The sequence below is a fragment of the Fulmarus glacialis genome, unplaced genomic scaffold (genome assembly GCF_000690835.1).
Source record: "Fulmarus glacialis isolate BGI_N327 unplaced genomic scaffold, ASM69083v1 scaffold44067, whole genome shotgun sequence".
Lineage (NCBI taxonomy): Eukaryota > Metazoa > Chordata > Aves > Procellariiformes > Procellariidae > Fulmarus > Fulmarus glacialis.
The window spans coordinates 28875-50789 of NW_009225903.1; the positions used below are offsets into that span (position 1 = coordinate 28875).

The window sequence follows — 21915 nt, forward strand, 5'->3', positions numbered from 1 at the left end:
GAGATGGAGGGTGAAGAGAAAGTGTGGCCATGTGGCTAAGGTTCAGGAGATCTGGCTGCAGGAGATCTGGGTTCTCTCTCCAGCTCTGCCCACAGGTTTCCTCAACAATCTGGGGTAGGTTACTGTCTGTCTTTTCTGTTTCTCAGCCAAAGAACAGAAATAATTGGCCAAGGAAAATAGAGACTTGATTACAATGGGAAGTCATGAAATAGCCTAGGGTCAACACCCACATTGAATTCCACAAAATGCCAAAGAACACTCAGAGCACAACAGATTTATACTGAAAGTATCATGTCTTTATTTTTAAAACACAATCTTTTGGGCATACAGCCCTGTATTATTCAGTGGATAAGAAAATAGACGAAGAGTTTTTCTTGGGGTGATTATTCCATTGATTCCAGTGATTAACAGCAACAAAACAAAAACCAGCAAAACTGCAAGATCCTATCCTACTCTCCTGCTAGCTGATTAGCAGACCCAAGGACTTGACATTTCTTTGTAGTTGCCCACAGATCAAGGAACAAGAAATGGACTGCACCAATGCTAACTATGTCTTCTGGTACCTATGGAAGCAATGACATGCTATCTCAGTCCTGTCCGAGAAAGTTACAGATAGCAATACTACCAACACCTCAGCTGCTAGATAAAAGGCAAGAAATAATGCTGGTGATGTAGGCATTATACTCACCACATGACACGGGTGGCATAGAGTCACACAAAGCCCCTAACAAGATGATGAAATGTGGACTCTGGCCTGGGAAGAGAGGGAGGTGGGAGAAACAAAGGGTATATAGTACTTATAACACAGGGATAAGGAGAAACCTGGAGTTCACACACAGCCTATGAGTTTAGGCTGGAAGGGGGATGCGGCTGTTTTTTCATCCTGTACGTGGACAGGATGCGGGGCACCCCAGGGGCTGCTGTGATGTACGGAGGATTCAAAGGTTTGAGCCCTGGTGAGCGCGTGGGGAGGAGGACACGGTGCTGGTTGCAGCCGTGATACAGAAAGCAACTCTGCACAGCTGCCATACATGGAGGCCTGGTGCAGGCAGGGAGGCAGTTATATATGGGCCTTTCCTCTAACCTGGAGAAATGTGCTGCTTTGCAGCTCGGGACTGGCCTGCCTGCCTGGATTTGTAGGTACATTAGCAGAAAAGGGGGCACCTCAAAGGCGAGAACAAGTACTTTCTTCTTCATGTGCATCTTGTGGCTTTGCAGGTTTTTCCACTGAGAATATTCCTCTGAAGTTTCCTTAGTGACTGAGCCAAAATGGATCAAAGAGGTACTTGATTCACAGCCCCAGAAAAAACACTGCTATGTTCTCCACTCCATCATTATCAGTTCCCTGTGGTACCCACCCAGCACCTTCCCTCGCTGACCCTTGCCTGTCCCTGGCCACATCACGCCCTGGGCAAGTCCCTTCCTCCTTCCAGACCAGCCTCAGGCTCTTCCCTGCCCTCCTCTTTCACGCTCCTAGAAACCACTTCCCCAGTCACATCCTCCAGACAATATTTCCCCCTCCTGTGTCAACTGCCCCCACCTCTTCACCAGCCCGTGGGCTGCCGTTAGTGGTACCGAGGGGAAGCCATCCTGGGCGGAGGTGCAGAGTGACTAAGGTCTGCGGTCTGTCCACCTGCAAGAGAGGGTTTGCTTCTACTGTTGCTGCCCGGATTTATTGATTCAGCTTCGTTCTGGATGAACAGAGGTGTCAGAGAGCCATGGCCTTCCTCCTTTATAAGGAGGACAACGGTTCCTACCATATCTTATACTAAATCTTCACTATCTCCTCCTCCTTCTGGGAACTCAGCGCTGGTCTTCTGTGTGTGAAATGGGATCTGACTTGAGCACCATGAAGTTCATCCCATGGCAGCTAGTCTGGTATATAACAGAGAGATTTTTAAAATTTTTATTCAAAGTTGGCAGGGCCCTGGTGCCTAGTGTGGTCCCTAGAAGAAAGGCAGGAGGTTCAGTCCTGCCTGGGGAGCAAGCCAGGCAGCCTTGCTGCACTGGTGGCTGTCCTGCTCCTCTGCACACATAAGGCACCGGGGCTGCGAGCCCTGCGAGGTGTCGCTTCCCTTCGTGCTGGCAGTCAGAGGCCTCTCAGCATCTCCTGGGCACCACTGAGAGCAGGAGCAATCCTGACCAGACAGATTCACACACAGAGGCCAGGGCCCGCTCCTGGGTGGTGCAAAGGTTGTTCTGGTCCTTCTTCTGCCAGCCAGACTCCCTGTGCCTTGGCCAGACCCAGCACTCTGTGTGCAGGGGGACTGGAGCGACAAAGCTGAGGCGCAGAGATGTTCGTATTGAAAGTCTTGGTTCAACCTGCAGCAGATGGGGGCTAGTTCAGAGATCTAATTCCCTTGCATCCATTCCATCCTTGCATTCAGACTTTGGTTTCGGCCCACACTACACAACAGGGAGGAAATAAATTCTGTGCAGAAGGACAGATGTGAGCAGAGATGGCAACCCCAACAGTTGATACACCGCACATATCATCTTGAACTCCCCCTTCCCCAAACAAGTTGATATTCAGTATAATTTACATGAAGGTGGCACCATATCAGCTGCTGGAAAAGAGGTGAGTAAAAGCAACAGAGAGCTGAGCCTTGCCCTGTGGACTTCAGGACAGAAGAGCAGCAACTTTCAGCACCAACTCATCCCTCAGGTCTCTTGCTGCCCAGTGGCATCCCTAACCCAGAGTCAGACTCCTGAGGGATGTGCGTACCCAGGAGAAGTGCTGATGAAAGCTGAACACTGCATGGGGAAACACCCTGCCAACCAGTAGGAAATGCTGAGGAAAGGGCTGTGACATAAACCTCTGCATCCCCAGGGCACTTGCAAGTACTAAAGGGAAGTGCCCAAGAGAGCTGAATGGTGCCACTAGGACCTGGCAGCTGGTTTCTGCCCAGGTAGAGTATGTGGGGAGCACTCCTGGGACCCAGCCCTCACCTTTAAGGAACATTTACTTATTTTATGCCACATGCAGCAGTTCGGGGGGGGGAAACACAAAAATGTTAGTCCCCTTGCTGAATCTCCAGGTCTCTGTAATATCCTGCTTCCGGAGGCTTTCAAATCCTTTCTCACCAAGGATGAATGCAAAGTTGCAACCCAATTCCCTGTTCCCTGGGGTAAAGACAGCAGCTCTCACACGCCTCCGCAGCCTCACTTTGCTGTCAGGCAGGCTCAGCTGCTATCTTAGCTATTTTGAATGTCCCTTGAGTTCAGGCGCTGCTGCAGAGCAGGGGCTCTCACACCACAGTATCTCCACAATACTGAGGGGAAAGGGAACCCCCTCACCCTGCCCTCTGTCAGTTCACATCCAGCACTTCCTCCCCTTGAAAACAAGCCCAGCTTCCCCCAGTCAGCTCAAAACATCTGGGCCAAGTACGTCACAAATTCAAGTCAGAAATAACACAATAGGGGACAAAACCCAAAATAAAACAACAAACAAGAGATTGCCCCTCCACAAGATCCTGCCTCTGGTTTCTACCTCAGATGCCCCATCGCAGTGGCTAAGCCCACCAAAACTGCATTGCAGAGGCCTTTGAGCACAGGGATTAAGGCAGAACCCCTGGCTCCACCAGCACCGCTGTCTGTGCTCAGGGCATCTTGAGCGCAGCACTCCGGGGCTGTCCATGCTGCGCAAGTCCCAGAGAGTACTGCAGAGCAGCTGGAGGAGGAGGAGGCTTTTCCTGTGGCTGCCTTGTGGCTCCCAAGGTTGTCAGTTAGGTGCAGAGCTCTGGAAGGTGCAGAGGGAATTAAACTCCCCAGTGTACATAATGAAGCTCCTGAAAAGCTGTCCCTATAATTAGCTGTGTACAGAGCGAACACAGTCACCGGGGGCATTGCTTTTGCTTCCAGGCTTGTTTGCAGAACCAGAGCTTCATTCATGTCCTGTTTTGTTTCCCTCCAGCACTGAGGAAGAGTCACGTCTCTGTGCCCAATTCCTGCAGCTGTGGTGTCTGCACAGGGCCAAGACATGAACCTCAGACACCCATGCAGCAGGCCAGTTCCCCTCACACTGTTTAGTCTGGACCACAGAGGTGCGTGACACTGGAAACATCTACAACACTAAGGCTCCTTGCAGATGTCTCCGCAGAAGACCTTCCCACTTTACCTTACTGCAGAGAAAGCACTACAACCCTTCCCAGGGAGGAAAGAGCTATAGCCATAAAAAGGAGCAATTTTCCCATTGAGGGAAAGCAAGCAGGGCTCTTGCTAGGACATACAGCCCTGCATATTCTAGGACTGGTATAAAACCAGGAGTTCAAAACCATCACACATTACTGACATGGGGATGTTGGAAGGCAGGTGTGAGTTTGCTCTGCCTGGGCTCTGGGCCAGTGTGAGGTGAGCCATCTCTGATCCTCAAAGCTGTAGTGTGTGACAGAGTCTGGGATGAGACCCTGTGGTTCTCCAGTGCTTTGGACGGGCTGAGCCCTGTGCTCACACCTTTACGCAACCCTAGGGTCAGAGACAACTGATCCTCCCTCCACCATGCCCCTCGCATAGGGCACACGCAGCCCTGGCGAGTCTCACGCATTGCACAGGGAACTCCAACACCAAAGTCGAGGCTTCATTCACGATCTTCCAGTCCAGCACTGCAACCTCTGCCCACACCCAGGGGCTGAGCCACCAGCCAAAAGCAGCGAGACATTCTGACACCTTAGACCCTTTCCCTCTTTTGGGGGCTTAGCCTCCTGCTCTCAGCATCTTTCCTGTACTTCTGCAGCCCTTCTTCAATGCGCAAAAGCCACAAGAGCATCCAGCAGGATTCAGGCATATATATTGCCACTAGACACACACTCATTCAAGAGGTCATTTGGTGCAGACAGTTCTCTTCCCTGGCCCTACAGACGGTGAGGGCATGCTTTGCTCTGCTCACCAACAGCATCTCCTGGGTAAGCTCACTGAGCAGGAGAGAGGCTGCAGTGCAGCCACGTGATGCTACCAGGCAAGGCCCCCATGCCAAGGAGTGCCACCAGGAAGCACAGTCTTCACTTGCAGCTCCAAGACTAGCGTGTAAATCCAATGCACCAAACACAGTGGCAGGTATGTGACCTACCCTGAACAGTCTCATGCTTCAGAGAAAAAGACACTTAGAGGTCTGCAGAGATGACTTACTCCAGCTGTTATATGAACACTACACCCATGGGCCAAAACCTTGTAGGCTCCAGTTGATCTCCACTTCTGGGACCACATGCTAGTGGCAGAAGGTCACTGTGAAATGGCTGCTCAGAAGAGAGGACACCCAAGTAAAACAGTTTTATGGGCTGAGGGCAGGTGCCTCCACTTTTACCAGCCTGAAGAAAGAAATATGCAGCACGTAATGCCCCAAACTCACTTCTCCCTTGACATCTTCAGTGTTATTATCTAGCTGTGTCCAGAAGCAATACCATGGGTTCTCATAGGCCACATGCAAACCAGAGGTTAAGGAGCACTCAGCTGTGACAAGGGGAGAATTGAGCAGACAGAGGTGGTTTGCCTCTCTCTCCTTTCCTCCCTCTTTTCCTGCTCTTTTCTGAACTGCCTCATTTAGGAAACAATTCTTGGCTATTGCATTGACCATGGAGGTTCTGAGACCCCATATTGCCCACCGTCCTGCCTCGTAGGGGAGAGCTCCCTGTGCAGGGAGACAGTTTCCCGGCCTTGCCAACAAAAGGCACAATCCTGAATACTGTTTCAGTCGTATCATTCTTCCTTGGAAATGTGCTGCAATTTTCATTCCCCACACCAACTATTACAGCATTGGGCTTGCTTTAGGTAAGCAGAGGAGAAGGGAGAGTAGAGCACTAAGGGAGGTTAAGTCCAGCTGCATGGGAGACAGAGCCTTAGGGAGGTGAAAGACATCAGCTTGATCCACATGGAAGAGGCAAGAGCTAACTCAGGGCTGGCACCTGCCTCTCTATTGTACTGAGAGCCTCCCTACTGGGGCCCTCGTCATGGTGGCTGGCAGTTACTTTGCATCGCTTCCAGCTCCTGACTTCTCCCTCTGTGGTGGGGAGCTGTGTTTGCCTCATCCGCAAGAACAACTTCTTTCTATTCCCAGTTCTTCACCTCGGGCTGATCTCTGAGAAAGGGCTGAGGTTTCGCAGCTCTACGCCTCTTAGGCTCCCTGTCCCAAGCCAAGTCTCTCAAGCCCTGAGAGACAATGCAGTCACTGTTTGACAGGAGCATCCACACTCCATGCCAAAGGATGCTGAGCCAAGTATGAGGCAAGCCTACTGCATGCATCTAGTATAGCAGACCAGGGATGGCTCATATGCCTCGCCTGCAAAGTCCCCATCCCCTGTACGCCAGCACTGGGACCTCTGAGGGATGTCTGAGGTCAATACACAGACATTAGCCTTTCCCTCTAATGCAGTGTGGAGATAGCCCCTACCTTGCAATGCAACTTTCTACTGCCCTTCTGCCACAGCTCCCATTCCTCTCAGCCTCAATCTGCATCTTAGGCTCATTCGTTTATGCTGCACCAGCTCAGACCTGCTGTACCCAGTGCTGTTCTGACCCCAAATCTTCACATAAATCTCTCATCCTCGTGGAAATATCTGTTGGTGATGGGTCCAGTTCCATGGGGAATGATTCTTAGCAACCAATCTGACTGGTTAGGCATTGCAGGCCTGGTTAAATTCAGAGAAAGGAGATTTTTGAGCTTACTCACTCAGATATACACAGACTTTGTCCTTAAGTGAAAGACATGGGGAGTGGGAAATTGCATATTTGCATAAAAATTCAAGCTATTCACTTTCTGCTTTATTTAGTAAAATAAATGGAAAAGTTCATGTGACGTCAAGCAACCAATCTGTTCCTAGCATCAGGAGAAGCTGACGGTGGATCCCAGCATGGCACCAAAAGCAAAGAGAATGAGGGAGACAGATTTCTCAGGGAACTACAAGCTTTATCTCTGATTTGCCATTTTGCTATATCACCCTTTGCTCCAACAGAAGTGGCACGGAAGGACACAGCGTAGGGCAATACCAGAGCTCCTTGAGTACTGAGAAAAGAGAGCTGGAACCAACAAATGCAAAGAAAGAAGAGATTCTTAGAGAGGACAGACAGCATATATATACATGGCATGGAGATGGGAATCCGTGACTGACTTGGCCCCTTAATCCTATTATTCCAGGAATTAATGAGCCACATGGCTCAGTGAACTCTTCATACACCAGAAACAGATGACTTTGGGCACAGTCATCCTGTTGGCTGAGAAAGAGTCAGAGTTCCTCATTGAGGGCCTTCTCTTCAGGCTCGTCTTCTTTCTAAAACACATTAGAGGCATGAAATCAGTTTTGACGTTGCTCGGTTTCTCAGCATAGTGATAAAAGGAAACAAACCAACTTAAATGCCTCCCTCTGCTTTCTATGCCACTGCCCTGCCTATCCCATTTCAACTGCACAACACAGGGTCCTGACACACAAAGCCTCTGTGCTATAGGAAGATGAGCTTTGACAAAGAAAGAACTCTTAACACTGAATGAACATGGAGGTTAAATTGTCCCTCTCCCAGCAGACCCCTGGTAGAGTCCTGAGCCCATGTCTGTATACTCTGTTCTGTGATTTCCTTCCTATCCATGCCACTGTCTGTCTGATCCTCTCCTATGGGCTGCCAGCCACCACCCCCATTCTCAGTGTCCAAAAGCACCCTTCACTCTGTCTCCCCAGCTGCTGTTCCCAGAAAATAGATGCTTCACTGAGACCTTCATACGGTTGCAGAGGTCAGTGAAGTCTTGCTGTAGACTAGAAAGTAGAGGTCAATGAAGAAAGAGGCTCTGCAAAGACATCCATCTCTGCTCTGCTCTAGAGCTAATGCTTTTCTGATATTCAGGTGCAAATGAAAATGAAAGAGGAGGTGGCAGGGGTGGGGAAAAGTTCAAGGAACTGAAGTCATCTTCTTCAAGAGCCTTGTGAGCAACAGCATCGTCCTACAAGATCCCAGCTTCCTGTAGACTGTACAGGAGTCCCTCTTTACCTTCTGCATTCTTTGTAAGAAACGATTACAGAAGTCCTGTATACGTTCAACGGAGACTTCATCCAGAGTCAACACATCCTGCTCCTCATCTGGTGAGTGGAATATAGCCAGAGCTGGCAGCTGGGACTTCTTCAGTTTGAAGAATGACACTATTCGTTCATTGCTCTTCAAATTGCTGTCTATCAGGATAAAGAGAATCTGTGATGGAAATAGGAGAGGAAACGTGAGCAAAACACAGACTGAGAGAGGGAACAGAACCCCAAACAGTGATCATATGAAGCTTAACAGCGATATTTTTATAAAGAGTTAGAGAAAACCTACCATACTCTGTTAGGACAACACTTTCTTCTGCCACTATCTAACTGCTCCATGCAGTGCATTTTTCTGTATTTTATCAAGTCCAGACTTACACTACCAAACAAAATGTCTTCTTTCACCTTCTTTAAAAATATATCTACAGTATGGCAGGAAGGCAGTCTCCACTTTTATTCTCTTAATAGATGAGGAAACAAGATGTCTTCTACCTTAGTAGCACATGTAAAAGAAGCTGACTCCTCTACTTGCTTGTTATTTGGATAAGATGCTCACATCCATGCAAGACCCAGAGTGGCAGAGTAAAAAGATGTTTTAGTGTGTGGAGAATCAAACTCAATTACAAGAATGTGGGAGTGAAGTAGAAGGCAGCAGGAGCCTGCAAGGATAAGAACATGAGAGTACCAAACACAAACAATGTATTTAAGTGAGCTGCAGTGAACAGAAGTGAAGATGCAATCATTTGGGAAACAGGAGTTGTTGGCAAGACACCAATGTCCGCACAGCCCAGCTCAGTGGAGGGTTGTTCAGACCTGGGGAGAGAAGCTGAACAATGAATAAGCCAGGATGAGAATGACCTCCAGTTTTCTGGGCTCCTGAATAGTCTTGGAGAGCGAGATCAAGCCAAGGATTAGGATTCTGCCAGGATGATTCAATAGTACGGATTTATCAGAATTGGTGACCAACTCCATGATTTTATTTAAGAGTAAATTTCAACTGAGATCTTACAGGTTGCAGAAGGAATTGGTACAAATTTAAAATTTTGGAATCTGAAAGATTAACAATAAAATCTACAGCTATCTCAAAAATCTTTGTTAAATTATGTATAAATTCTATAAAAGAAAATAAATACAGCAATTGAAAAATTTAATCAATGACCTGATTAAATAGAATCCCTTGGCAGGTGACATCCAAGTCAATGAAACAAATGTCCAGCTAACATGAGCCATTTTATCTTCTCTTTATCCTGTGCAGTCTACTGGGCCTAGCATATTCAATGTACCTATAAACATGGATATGACTTAACTTACACAAGAAAAAAGAAGAATTTAAAAAAAGAAAAGTAATGCAATGTGAAGATGATGTGCCCAGTTCCCAGGCTGTGACTCATGTTTTTCTTTCTTTCTAATCAAGAACACTCAAGTTAGTTCAAAAATTTTTTCTTCTCTAAAAATAAACTTGGTAAATCTCAAATTCTTTACTTTATTAAATTTATGTTCTATAAAAAACCAAATGTATCTGGAAACTTTCCTAGGCAACAGCCTATGGGAAAGAGGGATAGTTAGGCTGGTGTAAGGTTTAACTGCAGTTAATCACTGCGATACAGAAACACTTTCACTGGATATGTGACATTTACCACTTGCAATTTCTCTTCCAAAAGTCAACTGTGCCCCAAGGGCAACAAGCTAGTGAGCAGACAGGTTGTGGGGAACTTCTCCCAGAGTGCTAAATTCATCATTTTGCAGGATAAAACACCAAGCTAGAGAAGGGTCACAAATCTAAGGGTTACAGGTGTAAGGACCTGATCTAAGAGGCTTTCAGCTGCAGTAGCAATACTTAATGTTTCAGGGCTCTCCTTCCAACTAGCAAGCTGGAAACAGAGGCCAGTGTTGGAGGGAAGCAATTTCAGAGGGTTGGTACAGGAAATGGTATCACATTTTCACTAGTCAATTCACCAGCTTTTCGTCTTTACGAAAGATTCACTAGACAACAACGTTTTTTTAATCAAATGTTAAACAAGAAGTTAATCCAAAAAAGCACTTAGAATGCCTAGGTTGTTAAATGTTGTCACTTTCTATACAAAATCTCCTCCACCTTTAAAACAGATGAATACCATTTTAAAATGGTAATATAAATAAATGTTAGTCAACATTCTTCACTTTATCAAGATTCCAGCCTTTGTTAAAAACCCCAAAACAAAAAAGCTGTACATATCTCATCCATGCATACAAAGAATAGTGTAAGAATAAAAGAATAAAAAGGTTGGGGTTTAGAACTCCAAACACCTTCTTCCTTACAGAAGAAAACAAAACCACAAACAACTGGCCCCTCAGCTAGAAAGGCTGAGATATCATCATTCACAGTTCCTGACTTGGATCTCTCTAATGACTCACATTTGGTTCATGGAGTTACAGGGTGCCAAAGTACAGCAAAAGTTTCCTTCCCCTCTTATATCCCAAAAATACAGGAGAGACGGCAATTGCATTTGTCCACTGTCACTCGAAAGAAGACACCTTAATGCCTATCAATCAATCACATGTGTTTTAGAATGACACATTCCCGGTAGGTGCTGTGACGTGGGATGAATCCTCATTCAGCAAAAGGACAGGCCATGCATCCTGTGCTGGATGTGCTCCAGGGGTCCTGCCAAGGCCTGTGTGGCCTCAAAGTCACACCGTGAGGCAGTCTGTAAGGTGCCTTGGTACTGAGGCCACAAGCACTGGAAGCCTGGTCTCCTCAGCAGCTGGAAACCAAGCAGGTTTCTCAATGGGGACTTTTCCACAACAGATGCCACCTGGTGGAATTGGCATTTTCTCGTGAGGCATTTATTTTGTTCAGAGATTCCCAGCCAGCTCTAATCATAAAGAATGAATGCAGTGACAGTGGAAAATTATACTGACCATGAGACAAGATTCACCTTGCCTAACCTCTGCCATCTAAATCTTAGTCTTGTCTTGGCCAGTCATCTAGGTAACCTCTACAATAAACGGTGACAGGCACTTTATCCCACCTATTTTAGAAGAGAAGGAAGGACATGCCTGTCCTTCTCTACCAGTGCTGAAAAGATCTTAAAGCCTTTGCTCAGACAACTTACCAAAGCTATAATTCACCAAAACAAATCCCACTTATGATGCCAACTCTTATGTCACTGCTAGAAACCAGGTAGTTCCATCCTAAACAGAAAGTTCATTTTCTATTTCATACTATCCTGTACAATAGCTGTTTTTTTCATTCTGAAATAATTCCATGAAATGGTTTCATTTTGTAGCAATCTTCTTGCCTGTGTTCAGAGGTCTGCTATTACAGGCAGTGAAGGATCTCCTGCATGGATGAGGAACTCCTAACACAAATTTTCCCCTCCACACATGATATCGTCACGTACAATAAGCTCTTTTTCAGAAAACTTTGTACACTGGTGTTGTCTTGGTGTCTTGACAATTTGATTCCTAGCCCAGTGCTTTTAGAACATCTAGTTCCTGGTAAATACTAAGATATGGAATGATGTTATTGCCCAGGAATTAAAGTTAATTGAAAATAGTACTGCAATGGTAGAAACCAATTTGATGTTGCTTAGTTTTTCCTCTAACGAAGACAAACAGGAAGGATGATCTAGCCCCATATCTAGTGTTTGACTTTGAACTTCATGGAGCTGCAACCTTCACTCTTTGAGGAGACTGTATAAGCAAAAAGATCAAATTCTGAACTTTGAGTAATTTCTTACATAGCTTACATAGTACATCAAAACCAAATGAAAACATCAGTCATTAATTAAAAAAAGCAAGCTATAAAAACAACTTTACTGCAGATATCTGTTAAGTGACATAGACAACCCGTATTTACAGGTTCCCCTGTTTATGGCTAAAAGAGGCATCTCTAAATATTATCTCCCTCAGTTCTGGAGCCATCAATGTCTCACAAGAAAAATAAAAAGTGTATGAATGACTGTCTGCAAGAGAAAAGGCACCGTCCTTCCATTCCTATGGAAGAACTCCTGAAGGACTCTCAGGAGTTTCTCAGAATCCATTTCTAAATGGGCCTACATATAAATTAAAAGGGACTTTGCAAACATCTCTACCCAAATCATTTTGACAGTGTAAACCAGTTATATCAGTTGCAGCAAAAGATGCTTTTGTTATTCCCAACATCACCTTATTGAAACTTCTGCAAACACCCCTGAGGTACACCAGCTGTAATTGTCATGTTATACTCTGATACTGTGGAAAGAAAACTGAAGATGCTTATGCTAGTTTGGCTCATCAATGCAAACCCTGACATTTCCTTTCCAGTAGAAAGTCTGGACTCTTGGCAGTACTTTCTCAAATAAGCACATATTTGATTGCAGTGGGATCCTTCCAAGAAGGCTGGTGGATTCACTCCTGCAGCTGCAGCGCTCTGCTCTGTCTGTTCACTGTTACCCACCCACAATTGTTTCTCAAAGTCTGCTAGAAAGTACCATATTTCTTCTTATTCTTGTCAGCTCTTGCTGGCTCAGCATCATCTAACACTTGCACTTTCCTCTCCAGCATTTTATAGCCCCCAGGTTCCACGATAAAATCTAGAGAAATCTAGACTGCCTTCAGACACTGCTGCTCAGGGTGCAGTTCAGGCTGTTTTCAAATAACAGTCCTCCCCATACAGCCTCATGGATCCTCCAGCTGAACACCTCAGCTTCCTCTCAGGCAAAAATGAAAAGATCATAAACCAGAGATGAACAGACCATAATCCAGGAACTGTCAGGTGAATCACTTCCTCATGATCAATTAACGGTGGGACTCAATGATTTTAAGGGTCTTTTCCAACCTAAATGATCTATGATCCTATGATTTCCTTCACTCTTTGGGGTTAGCCACTCAGCAGCAGCAGCTCCTCTTCATCTCTCCATCAATCCAAGCAACAAGTTTCTCTTCTCCCTCCAGCTGGTGACAACAATGACAAGGACTCCTCTTCCCTCAGAGCACGGCAGAGATGTGTGAAAGGATCGGTACCCCTTCTCCTGCTTGGGAACCCTCTTGAGGCTCTGTTTGTGTTCTTCACTGGCTTGTAGAGAAGCTGCAACACACCCCAAGTCTCCCCACTCTGTTCTGGCACTCTAAATCACTGTAATCACTGTAAAGCGCTGCAGCCTCCAGTGGTACGTGCTCACAGGGAGCCTGAACACCTCTCCACTGCACAGCAATGACTCTGCTCGAACCACTCACAGTACTAACCCCGCAGCACAAACAAGCCTTTCACCACCAGCCCACGGGCTATGAATTATTCACTGGTAATCCTGAATAAAATTCAAGTCAAGAATCTTGCATTTATTCACAGACAATCTGCGAGCCACAAAAAGGCAAAATCTACTCAATACTTCACTTGTTTTTAAGTAAACCTGAGTTAACTTGGTAGTCCTGACAACAGATAATTCCACTTAGGAAAATTAGCCAGCAGAGATTTCCATGGTATTGTGCAGTGGCTGCTTCTGATACTCAAACTAATTTGTGTCTTTCTACATGACAGAGCAATGGAGACAAACCTAAGTGGGCATATCGCTCTGCTTACTCCTTAGTATCCAGATCTAAGATTCAAACAGCGGGATCCTAGCTCTCTCTTCCTGCTTTGTAAGAAGGCAGTCCAAATCACAATTCACTCCTCAGAGTGCCACTCCTTTGGGAAAAACAACTTATCAGACTCTAAGTCCCTTCATCAATATGTCCTGCAGTACCGCTGCAGTAAAGTGGAAATAATTAGTCAAATCCCCACACCTTTAATCTCTATATTTTACTCTAGCAAACTTCTTCTAGACTGATTCAGTGGGAAACTTGCCTGTATGAATAAAAAAAAGTTAGATTTGGCTTGCTGGCAATTCATAAATTATCTGGACTTCAGTAAAACATTTTATCCAATGTTTTGTGAAGTATTTCTGGGAAAATTATTCACATTTGCTCAGATCTGGACATGTCACATGAAGAGAAAACTGGCTGCAGCCACATCAGCAAAGGACAGTGATGCTAAACAGCAATGCACTGTGTTAGAAGAATTAGCTGTCTGGGGGAGACCTGTATCAGACTCTGCTGCTTATGGAGGACAGGGATAACGGTGTCACTCTAACACACATCTCACATGAGATGATAAATTAGTTTTCTTTTATCACTGTATATTCATCAAAGCAAAACACTTTTGAAGAGACCTTTTGACTTTGATGCCTGGTTTCTGCCTGGTCTCTTGCCAATGGGTAGGACAGATGGCAAGGTCCAAAGTAGTCCTGCCATAAACGAATCTCAAGACTTCTGAGGGTGCACAGTTCTGAGGTGGCCCCTCCATTTGAAGATGAGGATATACTTGGTTATTTTAATCTGACCCTTCACTACCACAAACAGATGCATGCAGATGTTCTTGTTCTTAAACCCCAACTCTTTCCAGCTCCACTCTTCTACCAGGAAGATCTCTTCCACTGCCTCTCAGCTTAGCCTTCTCTGCTGCTGTGATCCTCTGCCCCCTCCCATCTGCCGTTCTCCCTTGCCCCAAATGCCTTCCTGTTGCTCCCAATCCTCCTTTGCTTGCCAGTTCCTTCCTCTGTTCCCTGGACGCAAATTCCCCTGTAATCCAGCTGCTGGCAGAGAATCAGCCACGGGAAGATTTACTACCTGGGGAGCTTTGCCCACAGAGGGGTGGGAACCAAGCAAAATTTCTCTGAAAGACTGCATCTATCCCATCACCTTAGTGTGGCAAATCAGACAAACCCATTTGCAACTCCTTTAAAATAGCTATTTCCCCAGGATCCAACCAGAAGGCTAAGGGTTAAGAAGCATGGTGACATTAATTGCTGTCTGGTCACTTATATAGTGCTCCTTGGCATCTTGCAGGCTGTATATACAAAATCACCTCTCACACCAGTGGAATGCAACCATCGCCAGGCTGAAGTGCAGCAGCTGTTTGTCATCTCCCAGTGCAAGGGAACAAAACTGGACCAGAAGCAAGGAAGTACATAATGTCCCACTGAGGGAGCAGAGGATACAGAGGCTATTTTCTCCCACAAGGATGCAAATTGGCAAAAGGTGAACAGATCCAACCCCACCACTTAATTATCCAGCTAATCCTCTTTTCCTGCCACTTGGCCTTTGCTGCCCTAATGCACAGAGAAGGAGATTATGCACTCCTCATCCACAGAAGAAATCACTGTTCTCCCTTTTTTCTCCCTAAGGGCTCCCCTTCCTCTCTGTTTAGACTTACCTTCCCCTTGAAGAGCTCCGCTGCTGCCCGATATCCACGCATTCGCTCGGGGTGCTTTGGGGACATCTTGTCTGTAATCAGGAGGAGGTGAAGCTGGAGCGAACTCTGCATCACACCTATTGCTGTCTGCCGAAAACACGGCCACCACAGACAGAGAGAGAAACACACACAGACAAGGAGATTGAGAACATTCAATCTGCATTGGATGCACTGCCAGAGGGACATCAATCCTCAAGTCTCAGCTGAGATTTCTTTGCAAATCAGCCTCACAAGCAGGACAGCTTTCTTTAAAGCAGGAGGGATCCAATCTGGGTTCTTTGTGGAAGCGCTTAACCTCCTGGCTTTGCTTATTCCCGAGACAAGACTCTGAAGACCACAAGGGTTCATCACTGGCTTCAGGATAGTCAGTGACTAGGCAGGGGGACTGCCCGGATACAGCAAGCTGAAGTCTAGAGGGGCAAGCAAGTGGAGAGGGAAGGCCAGCAAACGCTGAGCATAAGGGGGCCCTGAATCACTGAGGTCCAGCACCCGGCCGAAACGGGAGCAAGAAAGTGGGAAGTATTTGTGGTGTCAGGGTTGGTGTCTCCCCTTATTTCTTTTCTTTAGCATTAGGCTGTGTGTAGGATGGGGATGAGTCCAGAGTTTCAGCAACCCTAGGGCCCTGGGCATTCCAGAGTGCTGAGTGTTAAAATTGCCTCTACAGTCCCACAGTGGGAGAAGACCTGGAGCCGGCTGTCCCTCGTCCCTTGGGCAAGGGCCAAGCGGGCAGCACACACAGGCCTTCTGTGAGGAGACAGGGCTGGCACTGCCCAAGAAGCTGCCGCACCATCTCCAGGCACTCACTCACTCGCTCACTCACTCGTCATCTCGCTTCTCCTTCCGCCCGCTTCCCACAGCCCCGCAGCCTCTCCCTCAAACTAAACAGCAGCCGGGCCAGACCTGCTGCCTCCCCCGTGCCACTGAAACCACGGAGGCACAGACTGTGCAGCTCCCCGCCAGCGGGAGAAGAAAGTTTCCACATGCTCCAGGAGTAATAAGGGAGGGGTCAGGGAGTGCACGCCGGCAAGGGCCATACACTGCAAAGCATCTAGTTTTTGGCAGCTGGGACTCTGCCATTAGCTGAATGATTAAAAGACATTTTGTATCCCTTCACTTCTCTGGTGGTGTGCAGATGGGGCAGGGGAGAGTAGAGGGGATGCAAACCAAGGCTGGAGAGCATTAGAAGACCTCACGGGAGAGGACGGGGCTGAAGGTGAGGGTGAAGCCGGCCAGTGCCAAGGGCCACAAGAAGGCTGGGCCGAGAGCGGGCAGGGCTGGAGCAGCAGTTCCTCCGGCAGCTCCACACAAAGGTGTGCCTGTCCACGCAACCTTGTGCAAGAGCAATCAGCAGAGCTCATTAACATGGCCAGGTCACATCTGGCTCTCCTGGAAAGCCCACAGGGTAAGCATTGCCTAAAAATGCCTAATGTATGTGGGAGAAACAGTAAGGGCCCCAGGATGGGGAAAGAAACTCTTGGCAGCACTCAGTGTGACCCGTGTGACCCCAGCCTCTGCTGACTGGCAGCATTCTTAGATGTAAACAGCATATGCACCGGGAATAAATATTTATGAAAAAACAAGCTAGTTAGCAGAGCTGGGAGGGCTTTGGGCTGGAGACTGCAGGAGGCACTGTTAATTGCAGCACCTTGATGGGACTCCAGAGTGTCTGGAAAAAAACCTGGAACAACACATGTACTGCCAGTCAGAGTGGAGGGGACCGGCTGAACTGCTCAGGACTTCTCGGTCAGGGAGACAGCCTGGGTGCCAAATAGGACGCCATGGAGCAAGAGTCCAAAGCATCAGCAGAAACACATGAAGAAAGAATCATGATCTAACGAATTGCCAAAAGATGCAGTGGAGGCTCCAGGGGTTCAGAAGGCCTCGGCGATTATAAAGCTAACAAGAACATCCCCACTGACGTGATCTGGGTTTTCTCAAAAGGCTGTGAGGACAGTGGGGCAGGATATAGCTTTTCTGTCCCCAGAAATATTCTGTGATTTTGAAATGCATTTTTCACATCCCTTATCAAGATGAAAAAACAAGTCCACTTCTTTTTTTAAAAAAAAAAAAAAAAACACACCACACAGAATTTCTACAGTATTTCATTCTGGAAACAAAATGTTGCATTTCCAAAACAAAATGCTCTCTCTACTGGTGGGCTGCACCTGAACTGGGGAATGAGTCAGCCCTCTTTGCTGATCCTTGGCATCGGCTTGAAAAGGTATAGCTTTGAAACAGGTTGGGCCATTCTCCTTTGATTAAATTGAGCCTGGTCAGCACTGTTGTAGCTATCCAGAAGTCCGCAAAAGACTCCATCAGCAATGATAAAGTCTCAGCCTTGCGGCCATGGGGGCTTCTAAGACCTATTGACTCCACAGCAATGAGCCCAGTGAACTGCTGAGATTTCAGAGAGCCTAAATCCTTGGTCACCCTCTATAGCAGGGAGGAGCACTGGGACCCTGCCACTGCCAGTCAGATGGGTGAGCTAATGAAGATGGCCAACATGGAAGCATCCTATGTCTGGTATTTTTCTTTTGTTGAACTGATGAATTCTGGAGTAAGGGATGGAAGGGATGGGAAAAATTTTGCTTGGGAAGTTTCCAACCAGCTCTGGAATATGCCTTCAAATAGCCGGGCTTACGTCAAGCCCTATGTGCTGGGTGATGAGGAAAAGCCTGCCTTCTGGGAGTAGGTCACTCAAGTTTCCATGTTTCTCAAAGCTTCTCAGCCAAAGAGAGGGGATCCTGGCTGAGCAGGGTCTGCAGGCATGGCACAACATGGCAAATGCCCATGGGAGGAAACAGCACTGCCGGAGTGGTAAGAAGGAGTGGTAAGAAATGGAGCTCTCTGGCCACCAACACCCCAAAGTTACTGGAAAGCTAAAGGAACTGCCATGCCTCCCTTCCTCTCCCCACCCCACTCGCATGCCCCAGCACAGCATCTGCTTCCAGTCCCCGAATGGAGTAGCAGCGAAGAGCTGCATGGCTTCCCCAACCCCATCCACACTGTTGCCTCAACCATCACACACATCTTGCACCCAAGCATGCAAACTCTTGGGCCAGAGGATGCCCATGAGAAGGAGGCCAAGTGCCAGGGTGAGGGCTGTGGGGAACTGGTAATTACCACAGGGTTGTACTCTGTCACCAGGCGGAGCTCGTTCATCCGAATGAAACGAGTCATCTTCTCAGCATCAACATCTTTGCTGTTCATATCCAGATCCCTACGGTCATTGTCTGCCTGAAGACACACAAAGACACCTACAGTCACAGCTGTCCTCTCCTCTCAGCGCCCCCTCCAGAGGCACTGATGGCACTCACTCACAGAGACACCCACCCCCTGGGACACCACCATCCTCTCCCCCCCACCACATAATCATCACTTCTGGAGGTCCAGAACCTACAGAGACCGGCCTGCACTTCAAGATAAGGATCCTCCTTCAGTCTCCCAAGGACAAGGCAAACTCATGGCATAACAGAAATCACTGAGGACTCCAGACATCCCTACAATATCAGCTCCTGATGCACTGGAGACAGGGAGGATTAACTGATAAACTATTCTAGTCACTGTAGGGAGAGATCATTAAATAGCCTAACTCCTCGCATCGATTTTGGCTTTACATCCCTTTTCAAAATCTTCATCTGCTTATTCTATTTCTTCTACAAGTAATAAACATTGGCACGGGTCTGTATGGATTTCCTGGAAACATTGTGCAAGCAGGAAATCTCTCCAATAAAAAGAGGATTTTTTTTCCAGTACAGCAGAAAAAAAAAGAAAAAAAAAATCAAGCCCAGCACATTTTAGCTTTAGAGGAAAATCCATCCTTCCACACACCTCCCCACACTCCACCCCCCTACCCAAACAATGTGATTTTGTGGAGGTTTTTGTGACCCGGCAAAGAGAAATAAAGCAGGCAACCATTGAATGATAGCTAAACCACCCAAAGGGGCAGAGTTGGTGTGCAGTACCACCGCAGGACGTGACTGAGTTGAGCCATGGGGATCTGGGCTGTGACACACAATAGTTTGGGATTTGAAGACCTTTGATACATGTGTTCAATGAGGTTCTTGGGGCTGAAGGAAGGTCCACGTGCACACCCCAGATTTTATTCTCTGCATCTGTACGACCTCTGAAAGTGCTTGTGTTAGTTTTTCCAGTGGTGTGCAGACATCTAAAGCCCTTTTTGCTGTTCTGTGGTCATTGGCAAGGTCTTTGATCTGGTAGGGGGCCACAAGCGCCCTGTCTGGTGCTTTTCAAACTGTGCGGCCTGATTCCTCTCACAGATTTTCCTCCTGCATAAAATGAAAGGGCAGCTCTACTCAAGTAAATGAGATCAGGCCAGTGCAACACCTGGGCAAGTGAGATCAGGCAGGCCTTGGGAACCAATCTAAAGCACCCCGGCCTCCACAGAAAGTCTTCTCTTGACTTTCATGGGCTTCTGGAAACACCTGATTTCCATTTTGGGATAATAACATCTTAAATCTGTGCTCAACATTTATGATTTTAAGAAAATAAGGCTGGAAAATAGCCTGCATCTCATAGTTGAAGTTCTAGTCAAAATGTCTTTATCACTCCATATGATTAGCTTGTTAGCATCTGTTAATTATGTTCTTTTTAGGTCTGTCAGGCCAGATTCCTCACTAGAATAAATCCGTTTCTCCCCACTATATGCAAAGAAGCCTCACCAGTTGACAGCAGCCCCTCCTACTACTGTAATTACGGTTTAAACTTCTAAGCATTGTAAGTGTTTCATACTCTGCAAAAGCAATGAAAAAATGACTTTATGCCTCTGATTCACTGCTATCCTGGTCACGCATCTTTGTATTCTTCATGAGTATTCCAAGTTCCTGTCTCAGTTCTTTTCTCTTTTCCTTTCTATCTCTGACCCCTTACTCCTACACAGTATTCAGCACAGAATAAAAGGAAAAATAATGTCTCTGAATAACTTAATTTAAGAAAAACTGACAATTAGACAAGTGAATTGTCAACTACATTTGAACCTGACTAGTGTACTAGTTTCTTCTTCTGTTTTTTTTTTCCTACTAAACAAAAGTTCAGCTGCAAAAACTGGACTGTGAACAAAGAATATTCAGTATAATCCAAATTCCAACAATCCAGACACTTCTTTTATCAAACACCCTCCCAATGCAGTCATCCTCACTATCTGCCACAGTGCAAAAACAAATATTTTTGGAAGAAAACCACCATGACTATCTATCTGCCACAGTGCAAAAACAAAGGATCTTTTCAATATTTTTGGAAGAAAACCACCATGACTAAGAACCAAAACTGAGATGGGTGTTGCTTCAGATTGCAACATCTGCACATAGCAAATAAAAGGTTAAATAAAAGGACCTGCCTACCTATTGCTCACTCTTAGCTCATTCTCTTTGAATTATTTGGATAATGCCAGTGGTAAACACAGTGCAGGAAATTATGAGAAAGAAAGGGGAACAAACTGGCTTTGTCCAATCTTTGTACAACCCGGACCTAGAACTTGGCCAAGCTGCCACATTTAGTTTTCCTAGTACACGTAGTGTGTCCCCGTTCCTCACCCCCACCCCGTGTGCTCTGGTGACACAACATTTCACGGGCTTTTAGGACATCTTGTGCTACCGGGGGCCTCTCTCCTCCTCAGATACACCTCTCTCTCCAGTTTTCAAGTGCCACACTTGTGTGAGAAGGGGCAACACGAGGAGATTGATATAACCAGTAGAATACTTGCTCTTAGCTTTTGTTGGTACTCTTGAAGCAAGTACACGGCCCCTCCCAATATTGTCTCCTTAAATTTCAGCAAACATAGCTTCAAATTCAGTGAGGCACCAGCATTTACAGCTGGATTCAACAAAGATTTGAACTTGCACAGTATCCATCCCTAAGAAACTGCAAAGTAACATTTTTAACGGGCCTATGCCCAAAGCATATTTAGAGAATAACTCTGCAAACCACGGTCTAAGAGACAGATGAGAGCGTTTGGGATTTCTTTTGGTGACAGAGCATCTGTAACTGCAGAGACCCAGTCTGGATCTGGTTTCAGTCACGACGGAAAAGTTGTGCACCCAGGGAGACAGCTTTGCCTGCCTGAAGTGACACTTGGCAGGATTTGATATCAAGCCTGCTGTGTTGATCCGTTGTAAAATGGCCTCTAGATGCTTTTCATATGTCTCAGGAGCCTTGCCAAACCCATGGAAACCCCCATCCAAGTAACACTGAACTCCAGGCAGGTCACTTAGAAATACAGATATTGTCCTTTGCAAAGCACTGGGTGCTGGATCATATCCACAAGAGATCTTAAAATGGAGAATCTCATCAGGTGTAATACATGTTGCACGTCTTAGTGATGGGCGCTCTGCAAGGGAAAAGCAAAAGACCTCTTTGGGGCAGGAAGCTCTGCAGATGTGCTTTTAGGTGGACAGGCAGAGTGACTGTCAATGACAAGCCTTTTTTTGGCTTGCCCTAAGGAGAGATGAGCAGCTTTAATCTTCTTCTTTATGACTGCTACCCGGAGATTTCATTTCTTCTGTAGCGTGACTGCGGGCAGCTTTTAAGCGCCTGCCCTAGAGCCTCTCTCACCAAAACCAGCGGGCAGGGGAACTCCTCAAGCAGAGCGTTAATTTTGTAGATACCGCTTTTTGCACGGCATCGTGTTTCCCCGGGAGGGAGCCG

At 46.6% G+C, this 21915-nt stretch overlaps 1 protein-coding gene across 1 annotated transcript; it reads right to left on the bottom strand.

Annotated features, from left to right (window-relative positions):
- Positions 1 to 7214: 7214 nt before the first annotated feature.
- ERP27 (endoplasmic reticulum protein 27) lies at positions 7215 to 18489 on the bottom strand (the record flags this gene model as incomplete). Its single annotated transcript, XM_009582638.1, has 4 exons — positions 7215 to 7259; positions 7969 to 8166; positions 15214 to 15339; positions 18376 to 18489. Coding segments are annotated over 4 exons (483 nt in total), but the record flags the coding sequence as incomplete, so codon positions are not given.
- Between the last annotated feature and the right edge of the window lie 3426 nt (positions 18490 to 21915).